Here is a 21296-nt window from a genome sequence, read left to right as displayed (position 1 = left end):
TTCCTTCCTTCCTTCCTTCTTCTTTCTTTCTTTCTTTCTTTCTTTCTTTCTTTCTTTCTTTCTTTCTCTTTCTTTCTTTCTTTCTTTCTTTCTTTCTTTCTTTTCTTTTTTCTTCCTCCCTCCTCCCTCCATCCTTCTTCCCTCCCTCCCTCCCTCCCTCCTTCCTTCCTTCCTTCTTTCCTTCCTTCCTTCTCATTTCCCCCCAGGAACTGTGACTCCCGGTGCCGTCACAGCTAGTGTGGCCCCTCTGTACAGCACCAGCCCTTTCCTGGCTGTGTCCCTTTATCTCTTGGGGACTTGCTAAACTGAGCTAATCCTGGAAACCGTGGCGGGTTCGCACGAGTGAAAAACGGCCTCAAGGGTGCTCCTGGCCAGAAACCAGGCTTGGACTTCAGCTTTTTTGGTGGAGATTGGAGCCACAGCCCTAGTAAAGTCTGGGGATTGCAGACCCCAAGATAAACTGAGTGGGCCTATTAGGGACCCTCCCTAGCCAACAGGAGGTGAGGGCACGTGCTGCCCTCTCCATCTGCCCTGGGGCCAGTCCTGCTCAGGGGAGGCCCCGACCTTAGGACCCCTCAAATCCACTGATTTTAAGTCCTGAGTGGGATCGCTCAGGGAGACACCACAGCATGGTGTTGACCAGTGTAGGAGCCGGAGGCTGGCTGGCTGGCTAGCTTCATGTCCGAGATTTACTGCTTCCTCCTTATGTGTAAGTTGTTACCTAACTCGTTAGTCAAGTTACCTGACTTCGGTAAGCCTCCATTTTTCCTCTGTACAATGTAGCTAATAATAACACTTATAGGGCTGAGGTGAGGATTAAATAAGATGAGGCATGGGACACTGGCTGGCTCGGTCTGCGGGGCGTGCGACTCTTGATCTTTGGGTTGTGAGTTCAGATCTTTGGGTTGTGAGTTCAAGCCCTGCGTTGGGTGTAGAGATTACTTAAAAGTAAAATCTTAAAAAAAAAAATAGTAAGATGAGACATGGGAAGGATTTAAGCCAGCACTTGGTGCATAGCAAGCGCTTGACAGCTTCAGGCTTTACTCCCGCCTCTCCCAGAGGTATGAGCAGAATCTACGGTCTGTTGTGATGGGCTGGGGCCCGAGGCCTGGGACCCTATGAGGTCCCCGGGGGAGCAGGGGTGGGGTGGGCTGGGGCGGGGCGGACAGAAGCACGTCCTACCTCATGAGCGTGCTTTAACTTTCCACATGCACATCCGGTTCTGCCGGCTCCCAGCCCACTGCCCGGAGACCCCTGGGAGAGCTGGGAAGGAGTTGTTCCTCCTGCGACGTGAGAGGCTTAGGCGACACCAGGATTATCCCGAGGTGGGGAAGCCGCCTCGTTTGCCCGGACACCCTCCCTGGGTCATTCCGGCCACCGGCGGTCTGTGAGCGAGAGAGCAATCCGAGGACATGTCACATGGGGAAGCTGGTGAAAGCAAGTTTTCGGGAAACAATAAATGAAAGAAAAACATGTTTTCTTTGGCGCGCTCGACGAATGAGGCTCAGATGGGGCTCTGCTGCCAAACTCCGTGTGTGAGGAGGGCTGGCCCTTCTAAGACGCCCTCTTCTGCATCAGCTGCCCCGGCCTGCGTGTTCGATGGCTGCTCCTCCGTGTCGCCACCTCTCTGCAGCCCGGGAGTGGCCCAGCTTCAGGTTCCCACTTGCCGACCACCTCCTGAGGCAGGCGGGCCAGCCAGGGGCCATACGCTGGCCCACCCCACGCCCCTCCAGAGCTTTCTCTTTCAAGGAGGTCTTTGAACACAATGAACTTTCTCCGCAACGCGCATCCCCCGGCCTCCTGGATGTGTCCCTTTGAGTTGGGATTTTCGGAAGCATATTGCTTCTCAACTTCGGGGTGATTAGAGGGCGATCAGCGCTGGTAAGGTTGCCCTTGCAGAAGGCTGGGGGCCAGGGAATGTGGGGTTTTGGGGGCTCTGGGGGAAGAGCTCTGCCCGTAGAAAACTCCGATGGGCAAAAGAATCCCTCCTTCAGAAGTGAAAGTTACATGTGCCTGTTGGGCCAAACAAGTCGGTCGTGAGTAGATGACGCAGCTGAGCCAGAGGGAGGAGTGATGGAAGCTTGAGGGAGACAGATTTCAGCTCCCTGGGGGAAAGAATCTTCTAGCAGCTAGAGCTGTCCCGTTGTTGGTAGGCTTCCTCAGTAGGTAGTGAGCTCCCTGTCACCTGAGTGTGCGAGAAGTAAAATGGCAACCTGGTAGCCACAAAGCTGTCATATGCATCAGGAGCGTGTGGGAGTCGGAGGAGACAACCGCTGAGCCCCCACGCCCAGGTGGTCTAATTATAAACAGCAGGTGTGACTTGTCACCCCCAGACATGGACGAATGCAGCTTCTCTGAGTTCCTCTGCCAGCATGAGTGTGTGAATCAGCCCGGCACGTACTTCTGCTCCTGTCCCCCTGGTTACATTCTGTTGGATGACAACCGGAGTTGCCAGGGTAAGGCTGTCCAGGGGGGCCTGGCTGGGGGAGGTGTCAGGTGGGGCTGGCTCAAGGGGTCACCTGGAGGTCTTCACCTGGGGGAGGTGGCAGGGATGAGGGCAGGAGTAGGTTCCGGTGGCTCCCAGAGTGGCAGGCTGTGGCCAGGCTGTGTGGCCCACCCCCACCCCCAGGCAGATCTCTGCATCCCCAAGACTCCTTGTGGCCCGGCCCCCTTCACGGACCACGGTCCAGCCCTTCTCATGGGCCCTGGAGGGCAGCCCAGTTAGTGTTTCTCTACTGATTTCCTAGAAAATGGATGGCAGGGGACCTTCACACATCAGACTGCTGTGTCCCCCAAAGGGTCAGGACCCCCAGATGGTGAAGGGGTAGGTCTTACTCTTCAGATTGGCCACTTGGGCTGATTCCCAGGCTCATGGTCACCCTGTGGGGCCAATGGAGAGGCTGGTGGCTGAGCCGTTGACCCATTTCAGCTTCTTGAATCTACCTTACTGGAACACCAGGCAAGAATTCTCCATAGCCAGGGCTGGGCAATGGAAATATAAAGTCAGCTACAAAGAGGAGCCATACAGCAAGAGAAAATAGGAAAAATTACTTATAAGAATGTATTTTATTTAATGCAATACATCCACAATATTATCATTCCAACATGTACTCCATGTAAGAACTTTTGAAGAGATATCACTTTCTTTTTGGTACTGCGTTGTCAAAGCCTGTGTGTATTTTCCACTTCCAGCACATCTCAGTTCGGACTAGCCACCTTTCAAGGGCCCAGTAGCCACACGTGGCTGGTCGCTATCGTGGTGGACAGAGCGGTTCTCTAGTAAAGACCCAGGCCGCCCCACCCCCGACACCTGGCCAGGAGCCCAGCACCTTGGAAGCACTGTCCTGCTTCAGCCCCTTGTCTACCCCTCATTTCAGATATCAACGAGTGTGAGCACAGAAACCACACGTGTAACCTGCAGCAGACTTGCTACAATCTGCAAGGGGGCTTCAAGTGCATTGACCCCATCCGCTGTGAGGAGCCTTATCTTCGGATCAGCGATAAGTAAGTCATTTGGGAAATGGGAATGTGATGAGGGGTCTGGTTCAGCTGCCTGTGTGGTGGGAAAGGAGGGTGCCCCTGCCAGGGAGTCAGGATACTTAGCCTCTTGCCTGCTGGACACACACACACACACACAGACACACACACACACACACACACACACACACACACACACCCCTTCTGTCCTTCTCTCTTCCTTTTTTTTTTTTTTCCTATTTTTTTAAGAAAGAGAGACAGAGCGTGAGCAGGGGAGGGGCAGAGAGAGAGGGAGACCCAGAATCCGAAGCAGGCTCCAGGCTCCCGGCTGTCAGCACGGAGCCCGACGTGGGGCTGGAACTCACGAGCCATGAGACCGTGACCTCAGCCGACTGAGCCACCCAGATGCCCCGGGCCCTTCTCTCATTCAGTCACACAGTTTCCCCCCTGAGCAACACCCACTCCTTGCTCTGGAGACAAAGGGATGGGTCAGACACACCTGCCGTGGCCTCTAGGAATACAGCATCTAAGAGCAATTCGTGGCTTACCCGTGCGCTTCCTGCTCTGAACAAAAACTGGACGAAGAGGACGAAGCAGGGGCAGGCGGGTCCGTTACGGACAGTTCGGCTTGTTGCTCAGAGCCGTGCTTCTAGCAACCCTTTGGTGTCTGGTTCCAGGGTCCTACGTGGCGGAGCAAAGTGTCCACTCTCTCTGGTTCTCTCTGGGGTCCTCCAGGCTGCGCTTGTCTGGAGCCAGGGAGTCGACGGCTTCAATGACAGCACTGAGCTCGTGTTGCCCGTGAGGTCCCTGGCGTGCCGCTGCAAGCTGCCTGCCTCCAGGACCCATTTCGGCTGACTCCAGCCACCCCCTTCCAGCTCATTTCCTCGTTCATGGTCCTGTGCTCCTGCCAACCTGAGCAGGACTCGCCCTCACCTTTAGCCACATCCTGGAACGTCCAGCCTCCCGCCTCTCACGCACCCATTTTCTGCCATATGGAAGGCATTTCTTCCACCGCCACAGGGACAGATCCGCCCCATCTTCCAGATCTCAGCTCTAGTGCCATCTCCCCCCAGCTGTCTGTGATCCTCCTCAGCTGCCAGCCGTCACGCCCTCCTCCGGGCTTCTTAATTTAGGAGGCAGTTCTTTTCTGTGTGACACGTGACATTTTCAGGGGCCATTCGGGCACCCGGGACAGTTTGACTTGGCTATTTGGATCAGCCTTCAGAAAGCCAAACTTTACAAATGACTTTTATACACCCCTTTATCAAACGTTAGTCGAGCTCTTATCATGTGGCAAACAGTACCAGGCATGATGGTTTTGCTCTTATGCTAGTGGAGGAGAAAGGCATTCAGCCGGTTGTCGCGTAAATGAATGCATAATCGTAGATTGGGATGGGTGCTGTGAGCAGGAGGAACGGGATTTATAAAAGGAACATTAGGGCTGGAGCTGGTCTAGACTGGGGAGTCCAAAAGCTCCTCTGAGGAAACGCCATTTGGGCTGGGATGGGAAAGTGAGTTGATGTTGGCAGAGACTGGAAGAGCAGAGGGAACAGCATGTGCAAAGGCCACAAGGCAGTGGTGAACTTGACGTCTTCAGGGAACGTCTTCAGTGGCTGCAGCCTAGTGAGTGAAGTGGGCAGTGATCTGAGGGAAATTGACAGAGGCCAGACTTTGTTCAGTTTAAAAAAAATTTTTTTTTAAATGTTTATATATTTTTGAGAGAGAGAGAGAGACAGAGCACAAGCAGGGGAAGGGCAGAGAGAGAGGGAGACACAGAACCCAAAGCAGGCTCCAGGTTCTGAGCTGTCAGCACAGAGCCTGACACGGGGCTCGAACTCATGGACGGTGAAATCATGACCTGAACTGAAGTCAGACGCTTAACCGACTGAGCCACCCAGGCGCCCCAGACTTTGTTCAGTTTTTACTCAAGTTATAGGGGGTGGCCCCTGGAGGATCTTCAAGCAGGACAGAGACAGAATCTGATCTTTGTTCGAAGATGGGCACTCTGGCTGCTGTGTAATGGATTGAAGGGAGACGGATCTATTAGGAGGCCATCACAGAGGTCCAGGAGAGACATGGTGGTGGCCTGAATGACAGTTCTGTGACAGAGGAGATGGTGAAAGGTGGTTGGATCTGGACTATATTTTGGAGATCGAACCAACCAGTAAGTTTTGAAGATAGATCAGAAGTTTGGGGAGAGCAACAGAAACAAGACAAGACTGACTCCCGGTTCCGCCCAGCAAGGCACATATCTATAGACCTCCCCATTCTTCTCAGCTCTGACTCCTAGAGGGGAAGTCTCAGGGATGAGGTGAGAGATGGGGGTGGTTAGGGAGAAATCAACGGGGTGTCTACAACAGGCATTCCTTGGTAAAGAGAGTCCATGATTTCATATGATGACAACACTGTTACTAGTCTTCCAAATTAGCTGCTCTGTATTAGAGATATTTGTGCCCGTGATTTATTTCTCCTACTAGAAGGTGAACCATTTGAGGTCAGGATCGTATTTATTATTGCAGTTCCAAAATGTCTGATGTTGTGCCTTAAACATAGTGAGTTCTAACTTGTTTGTCAAATGGAAAGATTAAGTCACATTCTACCCAGACTGTGTTAAGTGCCATCGAGAAGGTACAAGGACCCCCCAAATCCTGTCAAGCTAAATGGCATTTCTCACTTTTTAAAATTTCTTCACGAGTGTGTACGTCTGGGGAAGTGAAGGGCTATGTGACCAGGGATGCATTTTGCCAAATAAATACATGACAAATATGAAGCGCATTAGAGAACGTGCCAGTGTTCTGAAAGGCAGACATCTAAGGTTTATATTCTGGAAGCCACAAGATCCGATTGGTCAGAATAGGCCATTCTCTAGGAAACAGCTCACGTACACGCCGGTGAGTTTTTACACCAGACCCAGGAGCAGAGAGGATCTCCAGTGACAGCATTCAGATGATAAAAATGGGGTGGCCTCTTTGCAACGTTTTAACGAGCATCTGGAAAGGATTTATCGCGTTCTCAAATGATTTCCCTCCCCAACAGCCGCTGTATGTGTCCTGCTGAGAATCCTGGCTGCAGAGACCAGCCCTTTACCATCTTGTACCGGGATATGGATGTGGTATCGGGACGCTCCGTTCCTGCTGACATCTTCCAAATGCAAGCAACGACCCGCTACCCTGGGGCTTATTACATTTTCCAGATCAAGTCTGGGAATGAGGGCCGAGAATTCTACATGCGGGTAAGAGGGCACCGTCACCGTCTTTAACGATGCTTGTGTTGTCTCACCGGGCACGTGCTTCTAGAAACAGTTCGGAGAGCAGCCAGGAGGGGCGGGTCTGAAGAGAGAAGAGGGGGTGGGTGGGAGTCAGGACTTCAAGGTCCAGATTCCTGTTACTCTCTAGATGGCTTTGTAAAAGCTGCTTTCCCCCCGTGGGCCTCAGGACCCTCGTCAGTGCAATGAGAAGTTAGGCCAAGATGCAGTCTTCTCTCGTTTTCCTGCCTGGAGGAGTCACTCACGTAGCCAGTTATCCATCCACTCTTCTGAAGGTATTTATTACCTACTTCGCGCTTTCAGAAACTGAGAATATAGCAGTGAGCACAGCTTCCCCAGATCTCTGCCCTCCCGGCACTTATGTTGTGGTGAATATGAAAGCGTGCCTCACGGAAGTGGGCCCCCCCCCACCTGTGTTGTGCAACTGTGGCTCTTTACATTTAAATGAAGTATGATGAAATAAGATTAAAAAGTAGCACAAGCCACATTTCAAGGGCTCAGTGGTCACCCGTGACTGCTGTATCGGCGCAGATAGAGAACCTTTCTATCATCGTAGAAAGTTTGATGGGATAGCACCGACTTATCCACATCAGGAGAAAATTTTAGAATACACATCCTAAAATGTATTTGCCCCTTCTTTTTTTAAGTTCATTATTTTGAGAGAGAGCACAAGCTCGAGCCGGGGAGGGGTAGGGAAAGCATCCCGAGCGGGCTCCACGCTGTCAACACAGAACCCAACGTGGGTCTCAAACTCACGAACTGCGAAATCATGAGCTGAGCCACAATCAAGAGTCAGACGCTCACCTGACCGAGCCACCCAGGCGCCCCTCACTTCTGTGTTATACACGTATAATCCCGCACCCCTATGTTACTGCACTCCATCTCCTGCAGCCCTGGGGTGAATGTACCTCTTTGGATACCCCCGGTTTAGAGCAATGTTTTTTACGTTTCAGTGTGAATGTGGGCACTTGTCCAAAAAGTGGATTCCAGAGCTTCCTCTCCGGAGAATCTATCTCAGAAGACCGTGGTTGAGGCCTAGGGTATCCACTTCCTGTGGTTACTATGACAAATTACTCCCAACTCGGTGGCTTAACCCAACAGAAATTTATTTTCACAGGGTTCTGGGAGCCAGAAGCCTGTAATCACGTTCACCGAGCTGAAACCAAGGTGTGACAGAGCCATCTCCCCTCCAGGGGAGAAGCCATTCCTTGCTTCCACCAGCTCCCGGCACCTGCCAGCATTTCCTGACTTGTGGCCACGTCACTTTAGTCTCTGCCTCCAGTGGTCACACTGCCTCAGGTTCTGTGGGTGTCAACCCTCCCTGTCTCGCTCTGTGTGTCACATGTGATCGGATTTAAGGCCAGCCCACATAATCCGGGATAATCTCCCCATGGCAAGATCCTTAACTTAATCTCCTCAGCAAAGGTCCCTTTTCCTTATAAGGTAACAAGTACAGGTTCCAGGGATTGGGGCCCGATACCTTTGGGAGCCTTCAGCCCACTATGCCCAGGAATCTGCATTTGAAACAAATGCAGCTTGTGGTCCTCCAGGGGCATCGTGGGGAGCTACGGGCCCATGGAAGTTTACCCACTTTGAAGGGAGCCGGTCGCAGTCCTGTGAAAGGACCCTGTATCTGAGGTCTCTACCTCCCTCTCCCTACATCCTGGCCGAACCTTCCAGTCCTTGCTTCTGGGGCTGGGACTGTCTAAAAACAGGGACGTCTCAGAAGCAGCGGTGAGAACAGTTTAGAAAAGGTTCCAGGGGCTGGTATCATGCCTGTATCCTCACTGATAGTTTTTGGCAAGACCCCAGTGGGACCGGGTCACATGTGTAACTCAGTCAACGGAGCCAGCATCTGTAGGCCAGTGCAACAGGGTCAGAGGCTTTGGAAAAAGATGGACTGAGTTGAAGGCAGAGGAACTTCTGTGAGATGAGAAAGACAGAGCTGTGTTTATGTCTGTCCTTTCTCCGCTGTCCAGCAGAAACCCATATCTGTGAGCTGCTGTGGTCTTGCTGCCCTCGGGAGCACAAGCCTAGCCCAGCGGCCTCCTGCAGTTTGGCCTCTGTCATTTGTACAGACACAGCGGGTCCCAATCCTAGGGCACAGAGATGTCCCTTTGGGGGATTTAAAATTCCATCACTGATTCCACCTGCCTCGCGTTTTCCCTTCTCCCACGCAGAAAACAAGATCCTCAGAAGGTGGCCTTGCCTGAGTGAGGTGTCGCTCACTGGAACACCACCTGCTAAAATCCCTATAGACCCAAATGTTCCCCGGGTGGCTGGCTTGTAAAAGCCAGTGATGGCGCGGGAAGAAGATTGTCCTACAGGTGGCGTGGATGGGAGGGAGGATCGTTCCTGGAGGCTTCCTCTGGGACTCAGGTTGACACAGCCCCTGGGGGACCCCTGAAACCCACAAAGCCGAGCTGTATGCTTGCGCCCTCTCAGGACATTGAGTTGGGCCCTAATTCTTTACTATTTATTCAGAAGAGGATGTCAGGACTCTGAGGCTGAAGGAACTTAGGGGCAGGGAAGTGGTTCCTGGCATCTCTCCTGGCTGCACCCGGGAAGAGAAAACAGGTTCCGTCTGGGTGCCCTGTGAAGCCACGGGCATGGGGCAGGAAGACAAGGAGAAATCTGCTGGACAAGGTGGGCCTTCCACACGTCCAGCCTCCAAGGCACGGCCCCATCATCAGGAGGCCGCACGTCGTTGTTCTCTGTGGGCTCCAGGGCCAGGCTGGTCCACTTCATTCGGGTTCTACAACTCACCAACTCACCAGCTGTGTGACCTTGGGCCCATTACCTAACCTCTCTGGGCCTCAATTTCCACATCTGTAAACAGGGGATAACAATAGTATTTACCTTGGGATTAGATGAGATCATCTGCTTAGCTCAGTGCCTGGAACACAGAATGACTGTTTTGATCAAACAGGTAGGATTTGGCAGAGGTGAAACATTCAGTAACCTTTTTCTCACCTTGCTGGCTCCAACCTGTGCACACCTGGGTGATATCTAGGTTAATCCCTCGGACTGACAGGTTCTTTGAGTTACTGTTGAATTGTCTCCTTCTCATATCAAGTCTAATAAGCTGGTTTCAGTGGAAATGTCCACCTTTCTGTCCCTCACTCAGTGTTTAATGTTTCTCCCCTTCCTCTGCTTAGGGATGGGGTGGGGGTGGCCCCTATGCCAGCTTCCTCTTCCCCTCCCCACGCTGACCGTGCTGTTTTAGGCTCCTTCTCCAGGACTGGGTGCGGGGGGTGCAGATAACGGAGGGGAGCGTTAGGGTGACGGGACCGGGGTCTTACTGGATTGTTGCCAGTAGGGCCCCTTGTTGGCTACAAGCCGCCCCAAACCTTTGCACCCTCTTTCCAGTGCTGTGTCTCACACAGACTTTCTGCGGGTGGGGAGGGGCCACTGTGGCCTCAGCGGAGCAGATGCACCAACAGGCAGGTCCCCAGCAGCTCCTTACATCACCATGGTTCAAGGTATCCGGGCTGGCTGTCGTCTCTAGACTTCTCCACTGCTCTCTGCACTCTTTCTTCTTACTGTTTGTTTATTTTTGAGAGAGGGAGAGAGGGACAGAGTGTGAGCAGAGAAAGGGCAGAGAGAGGAAGATGCAGAATCTGAAGCAGGTTCCAGGCTCTGAGCTGTCAGCACAGGGCCCGACGCGGGGCTCGAACTCACAGACCATGAGATCGTGACCTGAGCCCAAGTCGGATGTTTAACCGACTGAGCCACCCAGGCGCCCCACTCTCTCTCTCTCTGCACTCTTAAAGGACCCACATCCCTGAAGGGTTCTCTCAAACCGCCCTCTTGCTTGAGGTGGGGGCTGGTGAGTGTCTTGAATGCCCCATGATGTTGAAGGTGAGAGAAACAGGTCTGGCTGGGCCACCGCTCTGCAAATCCAATATGGCAGCTACAGGAACCACCTGGAAGGCAGCAAATCCTATACAGCGCTCGGCATGTACCAAGTGCTTTCCATATATCGCTCCCTTCATCCTTCTAACAGTCCTGTGATGCAGCGCCTACGTGACCGTCCCAATTTTATAGACGTGGGCACCGAGGCACAGAGAGGCTGAGGGACGTGCCTATGGTCTCACAGCCAGGAAGCAGCCAAGCAGGATTCGAACCTGGGCAGGCCGGTATCGAAATCCATGCATACACTTACCTTCTCTTTAGGATGTGGGGTCAGAAATTGAGATAACAGGAAAGGGCTGCTCTAACATCTAGTAATAGTAGATGGTGTTCAGGAAGGGTTAGTTACTTTGGACTGATAGCATTGTTTCTGCTGTGACGGCCGCTGTTTTCAGGACGCTGTGAGCTCCTGGGCTCTGGAGCTGGTGACAGGAGCATCATGCAGGACGTGTGGCTTGGCGGCCAGAATTCAGGTTCTTCCACGCGGAAGGTCACTGATTGTGTCGCGAGCACACAGCGGGCAAGCCACACGTGGCCCCGTGCACACACAGGCACGTGTGCTTACACACATGTGCCTTTCACAAACACAGTCGGCAGCCTGCCTCACCCTGAGCCCTGGACTGGTGACTGGCCTTGGCCAGGTGACTCGAGGACGCAATTAGGGCCGGAAGGAGGAGCATATTTACTCCATGAGACATGTGTGGATCAGGTGGCAGGTCCCCGGGCAGCTGACCTGCTGGCCGCGAGTCAGACGATGCTGTCCCACAGGCTGACTTAGAACAGACCCCGGCACGTGTCCGAGGAAGGCCAAGGAAACACACATCCGGTGGTCCGTTTGCACCCTGCCGCCGTTGCGGTCGGCTGCACGGGTGCTGGGCATTCATTCTTCTTCCGTCACCAAACATAAATTCAGCACCAGGACGTATGCAGCCTTGGGCCAGGCGCCGAGAGTTCAGGAACAAACAGGATGTGACCTCTGCCCTTGAGGAGCCCACCCTGGTGGGGAGAGGGGACAAACAACCAGGCAAACATTGACAATGCAAAGTGGCGATTCTTCCTTGGAGTAAGTACAGCGGAATGGTCCGGAAATTCAGATGTACTGAGACCTTGTCATAGGATCTAGCGGTCAGAGCAGGATTGGGGGCCAGTGTGCTAGTTTGGTGACCTGATGTAATGTATGTCACCTACTCACACTGTGGGGTATGGGGATTAAATAAGAGATGTACAAAATAGCCCAGTGCCTGCTTTCATACCCACTGCCCCTGTCATTGCTTCGTACCAATGACCACGAGCCTTGCAGGCCTCCCTCCCAAGGGCTGCCCACGGCTCAAGGTCTTCAGTCCTTGGCCTTTGTTCATGCAAACAGTGAAAGCTGGTGAGATATTCGTATACGTAAATGCCATGGGCATTTCCCTGTGTGGCTGTTCCTGTGTGGCCAGCACTGCTGGCCCAGTGCTCTCAAGTTTTGCAAGAGTTGACAAGGAAGTCTGAGCGATCCTCTGTGTAAGGACGCACCACTTGCGCTGATGCTGACGGGAACAGAGGGAGCGGATGCCAAGAGGAAATTGCATGGCTGTCAGGCTATTGATAGTCCAGGGGACAGGGGAGGTCCCGGTACCTGGCTGGCACCTGCCTGCCCGTCCCGCCCTTGTCATACTCTTGGGGATGTCAGATCTTTATGGGGAGCCCTCCCTTTATGGAGACAGATAAAATACCTGGTGTGGCTTGAACTAGGCCAAGTTGCTTGATTTTGCAAGCCTGTTGCTTTCAGTTTCTGGGCACAGCGCTGGGCTCTGCGGCTTATAGGGAGTGATTGTCCGGCCGCTCCGTGCTCTCTCACGCTACTTCCTCCCCAGGAGCCCACTCTCTGGCCACTGCACTGACCCATGAGCATCTCTCCTAAAAGATGGTTCCAGGGAGAAGAAATGAAACACACAGCAGTCTCTTCTGATAATTGTTGTGCAGTGAAAGAGGCCTGGGATTTGGGGTCAAGCCGCAGCCCTCCCCTTACCTGTCATGGGTGACCCCATGTCATGACTTAACCTCACTGGGCCTTGGTTGGCTTAGTTATAAAATGGGGAAATAATGAGACATACCTTTAGTAGGACAGGCAGGGTCCCCAGACTGGGTCCTGTGCTTTTAGATCAGCACTTCTCAAATATTTATTTATTTATTAAAACAATTTTTTTAACTTTTATTTATTTTTGAGAGAGAGAGAGAGACAGAGTGCAAGCAGGGAGGGGCAGAGAGAGAGGGAGACACAGAATCCCAAGCAGGCTCCCTCTGAGCTGTCAGCACAGAGCCCGATGAGGGGCTCAAACTCACGAACCGTGAGATCATGATCCGAGCTGAAGTCAGACAGTTAACCAACCGACTGAGCCATCAGGAGTCCCAGCCATTCTCAATTATTAATGTACCCGCAAATCACCTGGGGATTGTGTTACCATACAGATTCTGGCTCAGTAAGCCAGAGGTGGGGCTTGAGATCCTGCATTTCTAACCTGCTCCCTGGTGATGTTTGTGGTACTGGTCCAGGGACCACCCTTTGAGTAACAGAACCTTTCAGCGCGTTTATAAGGATTAAATAAGTGCATTGCTGAAAACTGTGCCTCCCACGTGGTAGATGCTCAGTGGATGTCAGTCCTCCCTCCCTAGCTGCTCAAAAGTTTTAGAGAGAGATTCAGTGGAGGGAATCGTTAGGACTACAGCAGTAGGGTCACAGAGTGCTGAAGCTGGAAGGGACTAGAGTGTCTAATGGGAGCTCCAGCACGGACTGTACATCAGAACCAGTTTCCCCAGGCTTCATCCAAGCACCCACTTGAGCAGCAAATCTTGGAATGGGTCCCTGGAATTGTTAGTTTAAGAAAAAGTGTTCTGGGTGCATTGGCAGGTGTTGACTGGAGAACTACTGATCTGGTACAAACCCTCATTTTAATTTTTTTAAATCTTTATTTATTTTTGAGAGAGACAGAGACAGACAGAGTGCAAGCGGGGGAGGGGCAGACACACACACACACACACACACACACACACACACACACTTAATCCAAAGCAGGCTCCAGGCTCTGAGCTGTTAGCAGGGGCTAGAACCCACGCGGGGCTCGAACCCACGGACTGTGAGATCATGACCTGAGCCAAAGGCAGATGCTTGACCGACAGCCACCCACGTGCCCCTACAAACCCTCATTTTAGAGGATGAGGCCCGGAGAAGCGAAGTGACAGCCCTGTGACAAGCAGTTAGTTCCATCAATTATTCCTTCTTTCATTCCAGATCTATTCACTGAGCACTGACCGTGTGCCAGGAACCGTGCCAGGTTCTGGGGACACTCAGTGGTGAAAAACCTGACCCCCGTCCTCGCTCTTACAGAGCTCGCAGTCTGGCGGGGACTCAGACAGCAGACGTAGACCAAGTAGGGTGGACGGTGATGGAAAGTAGAGTGGGTGCAGTTGGGGGAAGCAGAGAAGGCTCCTTCAGGAAGTGACATTTCGGGTGGGACCTGAAGGGTCGGCAGGAAAAAGCCGGGTGGGACGTGGGCAGAGGCCAGGGGAGAGCGTGGTGTCAGGGGATGCCAATCCGACTGCAGTGCTCTGGTGGGGGGGAGGGGAGCCCCGGTGGAGGCTGCCGCCGGACCACCCTGCCCTCTGCCCTGGTGGTCGTGTGGGGCACCCCGCCTCCCGACCGACCCACAGCTGTCGCCAACCCTCTCTGCTGTTGCTCGACAGCTTCTGGAGTCCGGCTCACCTGCCCTGTTAACGCCGGCCAGCCTTTCTCTAACCAGTATCCCCGGTTCTGTCCACAGCAAACGGGCCCCATCAGTGCCACCCTGGTGATGACACGCCCCATCAAAGGGCCGCGGGACATACAGCTGGACTTGGAAATGATCACGGTCAACACGGTCATCAACTTCAGAGGCAGCTCCGTGATCCGACTGCGGATATATGTGTCCCAGTACCCGTTCTGAGCCCCGGGCTGGGGTCTCTGACACTGCCTCTCAGCAGCACCCAGGGACAGGAGAAGAGAAGAAACGAGAGGGAGGGTGACGTGGGACAGATGTTACGCTTTTCTTGCTGACCGCCTCCCGAGGAGTCGGCCCCGAATGTCCTGACGCTGCCTGTCCCCTTGTAGACCCGTCGCTCTGAAGGACATGCTTCCCCAGTTCTTACGACGCAGTTATCGAAAAGTATTATCAGCGCCCTGACCTGAGATCGACGGTGATTTTTCAAGGCCTGTCAGTTTATTTTCATATTTTTCGAAGGAAATAGATTAGCTTCGCTGGGGTCTGAGTCCGCGTTCAAAGACTGTGAACGGCTTCCTGTCACCTCTTCCACGCCTTCTTGCTGTCTGTCGCTGATTGCTTCTTTGCCGAGGCCCGGATTGCTCACAGGGACGCGGGGTGTAGCTAGCTGCTTCTTGTATGCACAGAGAAGGCTGCGGAAAGAAACCACAGCAGGATCTAAGGGTTTTCACAGAGTCTATTTCAAAACCATGTGTGGTATTTTCAGCCACGAGAGAAGGTTTAGTTGTCCTTACATTTGTATAACTGTCTAATCCTTTCTTGTGCATTTTGAGTATTTTTTTTTTTTTAAATAAGTGGTAGAATTCCTTAAGAAGGCCTTCAGACACATGTTATGTTCTGACTTCCCAAACCCAGTCTCCTCTCCATTCTCTACCCCGGTGTTTTCTTCGAGGACCCCCTACTCATGTTTTCTTTAGAATTTTTACCCAACTGGGCTGGAAGGCAGAGGTCTCTAAACTGATTAAATATTTGAAGAGATCTTGTGTTTGGTTCATTTTGACATCGTAGATGATTCAGCGTGTGGGGCTGGCTCTTCTTTGAACCCGTTTATTGTGCACTGGTTTGAAAACTCCCTGGAGAGCTCCGTGGTCCTTTATAACTCAGGTACCTGATGGTGAGTAGGGGGCAGAGAATCGGAGGTGGGGAAGGTAAGAGGAAGCGTCAACCTGAATCCTGTTTCGTTCATTTGAGAACAGTTGTTCTTTAACTGTTCCCTCTGTCACGTAGATTATTTCCAGGTACCCTTCCAGAGCCGAAATGTAGTCACTTTACTTTATAATCAGTGGCCCTCAACCTTGGCCGTGTAGTAGGATGACTCGTGGAACTTTTAAGAGAAAAACCTGATGTCTCGGGCTTTGCCCCCAGAAATTCTGGTTTCACTGGTCTTTGGTAGGGCCCGGGCACTGACTTTTTTTTTTTTTTTAATGTTTACTTATTTATTTTGAGAGACAGAGAGCAGGGGAGGGACAGAGAGAGAGGGCAAGAGAATCCCAAGCAGGCTCCTCACAGTCAGTGCAGAGCCCAACTCAGAGCTTGAACTCACAAACCGTGAGATCAAAACCTGACCTGAGCTGAAATCAAGAGCCAGGCACTTAACCCACTGAGCCACCCAGGCGCCGCCCGGCATCGATACTTTTTAAAACTGTAGTAAACAGCCAGAGTTCAGAGTGCACTGTTATAAACCCTATAAAGAGAAGGGGACAAATATGGCCCAACCTTGGTCACCTTGCCCTCAACATCTTTTCAGCTATTTGCAGGGCTCATTGCCCATTTCCTGATCAGGGACTCTGGCTTTCCTTTCAAGAGTCAGAACCCCAGGCAGGGGACAGAGAGAGTCAACAGTGCAAGTCACGGGTTAGAGAACAGGTGGGGACAGCTGCCTTTGTGTCCCGTCCCAGGGGTTGACCTGAGGCTTCCGGAGGAGGGCATGTACTCCCTGATGAGGTTCAGTCTACAACACAGATGGACAGATATTCCCATTCTACTCGTTGGGAGCATATTTATTAAAGAACTACTGGGTGCCAGGAACTGTGCCTGTTCCTAGGATTAGCTGAAAGTTTCTTTAGCAGAGGAAATAGTATGTTTGGCTCCCTTGCCCAGAGAGCATTTCTCTCACCCATACTGCGCACCTGACTTTGCTCCCAGCTGTGTTTTTGTTTTTTAATTTCAAAGTTTATTTATTTTGAGAGAGAGAGATCCAACAGGGAAGGGGCAGAGAGGTGGGCGGTGGGGCAGAGGAGCCGAAGCAGGCTCTGTGCTGGCAGTAGAGAGCCTGATGTGGGGCTCGAACTCATGAACCATGAGCTGAAGTCGGACACTTAACCGACTGAGCGACCCAGTCGCCGCCCAGCTGTGGTTATTTTTTAATTAAAACGAACCTTCCCATTGGGCAGCCGGTTTCCAGTGACGTTAACTAACAACATCGATGCCTCGGGTGCAGAGCTCGGAAGAATCAGGACAGGTTCCTAAAGACGTGCCAGCATGCAGGCCCGGCTCAGCTCCCTGCAGAGCACAGAGCAGGAGGTGGCCCCGAGCCTGGGACTCCCCTCGTGTGGGCGGCCTAGGTGACAAGGAAAAGGTGTGTGTAGAAAGCTGACAGTTTATGTGAGCTCGGCACCGGGCAGCTCTCAATTACCCGCTTCGGCTCGACACAGCACAAGGGTAAGGTTTCCTTAATGTCAGAAAAAGAAGGCAGGAAGGCTGTCTCTTGGTGATTCGAGGACCCATTGGTGTCAAAGGTGCCACATTTGGAACCGGACCCGAGTCTCCGGGGCTCGCATTTTATTTGTCCACGTCAAAACGTGGCTTCCTGCTTCTGAGAAAAAAAAAGGCACGGAGAGACTCATAAAAGCAGGCTGAAAGAGCTTCTTGGACCTCAGATCGCTCTTTCCAAACATGGCCTGATGAGTTCAGTGTAAATGAATCAGAAACATGTGGGATCAATTTACCTTCAAATACACCGGGGCCTAAAAATTAAGGGACAAAAAAAAAAACGCCCCGGGGCAAAGTGTGTATTGACTGTAAGGCCCAACCCCAAACATTTGGGAAACCGTTCTAGAGGCTCCCAGAACCTGAAAAGCTGTCGGTTTCACCCACCCCTTGGGAAATCTTATTTTCACAAGATTGGGGATAAGCTTGCTCTTTGAATCACGGCATTGTGCTTCTCTGGAGTCTGATGGGGCTGGCTGTTCCCTCCGGCTCAGATACCTGGGCTCTCCATCGGGGTCGATCGTCAGCTTTGACCCATCCCCGAGCGGTGCTGAGAACTTGTTATATGAGCCCCGCTCCGGACCGCTCCGTCGGGTCCTGAAGGATGAAGGGTTCTGTGGTGGGAGCGGCACCGGATTAAGAGCGGAGACACCTGCACCAATCCTTGTGTTACCTCCTAATCTTCTGGGCTCGATATGGATGAAAACTTCCATTTAGCTGCCTCTAATTCTAAAGCTTGGTGATTCCTTGAAATGTACTTTGGGGATGACAGCCAGCATTTCCATTAAACTGCAATTTTAGAGTTTCATCGTGGCTTGCCAATCATAACATTTTCTAATTGGCATGGAATCCACCTACCTGTTGCCTCTAGGCCTGGGTAATGTACTTAGAAATGTTCTTAGGTAACTGTCTTGGCCCTTGGGGTGTGATTTTTCCAGATGGTGAAAACATTTAAGGAGGTCTGATTACTTCATTTGCGGTGGTTTTAGGTGTGTTTCTGTGACCTGATTGTTTACTGTAATGGGTACAAATTCTTCATCTGGGCGAGCCACCCAACTTCGGCTCCTCTAGTTTCTAGATTCAGAGAGGTGAACAAGACAGATCCGGTCCGGTCCATGGATAAGAGAGTTTCCCCAGGGTTACGCAGCCTGTGGAACAAAACTGGAATACAATGTGCTAGGTACCTTTTAGCGGTGTCAACAAAATGATTTTGATTAGAATGTAATAATTACTAAGACATATCTACTTTACACAACAAAAAGTCTTCTTTTTAAAATGAGTTAATTAGTTAATTAATTTTGAAATTTACATCCAAGTTAGCATATGGTGCAACAATGATTTCAGGAGGAGATTCCTTGGTGCCCCTGGCCCATTTAGCCCACCCCCCTCCCCCAACCCTTCCAGCAACCCTCTGTTTGTTCTCTATATTTAAGAGTCTCTTACGTTTTGTCCCCCTCCCTGTTTTTATAGTATTTTTGCTTCCCTTATGTTCATCTGTTTTGTCTCTTAAATTCCTCATATGAGTGAAGTCACGTGATATTTGTCTTTCTCTGACTAATTTCACTTAGCATAATACCCTCCAGTTCCATCCGCGTAGTTGCAAATGGCAAGGTTTCATTCTTTTTGATTACACAACAAAAGTTCTTATGAACATCTATAGATACACATTTGACATTTAGCATAAAATGCCTCTGCTTACAACTGTTACATACATGGCAAGAAAACACAGAATCAATGTTGGGTGAAAATATTCTTTCTTTTTGATACGCTTTGTACTTTGAAACACAATGTTTTCTTTTCTAGAAGAGAAAAAAAGGCAAACATTTTTTAAAGCTTTTCATTATTTTGGAATTGGCCAATGTTCATCAACCACAAACAAATACACAGATTGTTCCTTCTTACTGGTATTTTTGTTCTTGAAGTTCTTAGTGTCTTTACTTAACAAATGGCTGATATCTTCATTAGAATCCATGAGCAATTGAAGATTGAAGAAAAACAAAACAAACAAACAAAGCAAAACAGGAGGCTTTAGGACAAAGGGAGGCCATAGAGGCAAGGTTTATCACGTTGGTAGCTCTTGGGGATGACAGCCTCCAGTTAGAATGTTTCACTTGCTAATGCTTCCTCCTTATGAATCTTTGCCTCCAGTCATCAGTGAAAAAAAACCATCTGGGCAAGAAAACAGGTGTCAAGTGGGTATGGCAGTAAATTGCCATGGAAGGGAATTCCATATTCTCAGGCAGTGACTAACAGCACTGTTTTCTGAGGAGTTTGGCATATTCTTGAGCAATGGTGTAAAATGAAGGCAGAGGTAAATTGTACACAGATGCAGACATCAGGGTCATTGGGATACTAATTTGTCAAGATGAATTAATTAATCACTACGGATTTAGAGCCAGAGAGTCATGGGACAGCTTGATATCGTTTAAAAGTAGTTTTTTGTTTCAGGAGGATTGTTTTGGTTTCAACCCAGCCTTTTTTCTAATTCTTGCAATCCACCCTTCTACACAAGGTATCTGATGTTGCACAACTGACTTGTATCACAAGAGAGCAACTGTACTTAAAAACCGTGCTCTAGGGCGCCCTGGGTGGCTCAGTCGGTTGAGCATCCAACTCACGATCTCGAGGTTCATGGGTTTGAGCCCCGTGTAGTAGGGTCCACACTCATGGTGTGGAGCCTGCTTGGGATTCTCTCTCTCCCTCTCTGTCTGCCCCTCCCAGCTCACTTTCTCTGTCTCCCTCAAAATAAATAAACTTAAAAATTTTTTAGGGGCGCCTGGGTGGCGCAGTCGGTTAAGCGTCCGACTTCAGCCAGGTCACGATCTCACTGTCCGTGAGTTCGAGCCCCGCGTCGGGCTCTGGGCTGATGGCTCAGAGGCTGGAGCCTGTTTCCAATTCTGTGTCTCCCTCTCTCTCTGCCCCTCGCCCGTTCATGCTCTGTCTCTCTCTGTCCCCAAAATAAATAAATGTTGAAAAAAAAATTTTTTTTAAACTGTGCTTTAAAACAGGTACCTTGAGTTCTTCTGCGTTTTAATGTGCAAACCATTTATAATTTATCTGTCAAGAGGAGCATGGATTGCTGTTATTTTTGTGAAATATAATATACCCTGTTCTTAAGAATTTTATCAAAAAAGCCATCATGGGTGCAAGGCCAGGCTATGACATTTGCAAGTAACCTAGCTCCTTACAGAGACCTGTAGTCTTACATTTTTGTTTTGTTTTGCTTTTGTCTAGTTCCACATCGAAAAATACCCCATGGAGGTTTCCACTGTAAGCCTGGCATTTCCACACAGCCTCTTGCCAGTTTTTCTGAAAAGCAGACCTATGTATGGTCCAATAACACTGCTGAATTTTTATGTGCATGGGCACTATTGAAACTATAATCTACTTCCAGTAAAACCATGGTTAGTCAAGAGGATCTTTCCAGCTCAGAATTTATGCATAGTTGGGGAGAGCTAGACCCCCTTGCTGTCTGTTTTTTGTTTTTTGTTTTTTGCTTTTTTCCTGTTGGGACTTTGGAATGTATTATCTTCTTACGGTTCTCTGCACAGAATTAAAAAAAAAATTCTGTGACATCATTTTTGCTCCTAAAAGCCAGGGCTTTCCACAAGTAGGTGGTGAAGAGCTCTCAGGTATAATGCAAGAATTCAGGGACCATAAGGGACACTACAAAGGAGTGGATTGCCTCATTTGCAGCAACATGTCTAGATGGGGCAGGCCTGCCAAGCTCCTGAGTGAGGTCATAGGCTTGGGGAAGTTCTTTGCCCTTCCACTTTCTCTTCCCAATACTTCCCTGTCCTCTCTTCTCTCCCCTTGTCTCTTCTCTGACTTGTCCCTGCACCCCTGCCATTGAATCTCCATCCAAAGTTGGAAGGAAGTGGCCGAGACTAGGTCCTGTCCAGTGAGAGCACAGCGGGGTCTGGGGGGCAAAGCACAGCAACCCCCCAGCTCCTCTTTAAAAAAAATTTTTTTTAACGTTTATTTATTTTTGAGGCAGAGAGAGACAGAGCATGAATGGGGGAGGGTCAGAGAGAGAGGGAGACACAGAATCTGAAACAGGCTCCAGGCTCTGAGCGGTCAGCACAGAGCCCGACGCGGGGCTCGAACTCACGGACCGTGAGATCATGACCTGAGCC

General features: G+C 50.8%; 1 protein-coding gene across 5 annotated transcripts in view; it reads left to right on the top strand.

Moving 5' to 3' along the window:
* FBLN5 (fibulin 5) overlaps positions 1 to 15429 on the top strand; it is an 80723-nt gene extending 65294 nt beyond the window's left edge. For 3 of the 5 annotated variants that reach the window (XM_043556856.1, XM_043556855.1, XM_043556854.1), the window contains 5 exons: positions 2334 to 2456; positions 3378 to 3504; positions 6514 to 6709; positions 6912 to 7017; positions 14455 to 15429. In XM_043556856.1, the coding sequence (XP_043412791.1) occupies positions 2334 to 2456; positions 3378 to 3504; positions 6514 to 6709; positions 6912 to 7017; positions 14455 to 14726 (824 nt within the window). In that variant the 3' untranslated portion in view covers positions 14727 to 15429. The remainder of the gene's footprint in view (positions 1 to 2333; positions 2457 to 3377; positions 3505 to 6513; positions 6710 to 6911; positions 7018 to 14454) is intronic. The other 2 variants (XM_043556858.1, XM_043556857.1) reach the window with 1 other exon arrangement.
* Positions 15430 to 21296: the final 5867 nt, after the last annotated feature.

Source organism: Prionailurus bengalensis, chromosome B3 (genome assembly GCF_016509475.1).
Source record: "Prionailurus bengalensis isolate Pbe53 chromosome B3, Fcat_Pben_1.1_paternal_pri, whole genome shotgun sequence".
NCBI classification, from domain to species: Eukaryota; Metazoa; Chordata; class Mammalia; order Carnivora; family Felidae; genus Prionailurus; species Prionailurus bengalensis.
This window is presented reverse-complemented; position numbering and strand designations above follow the sequence as displayed.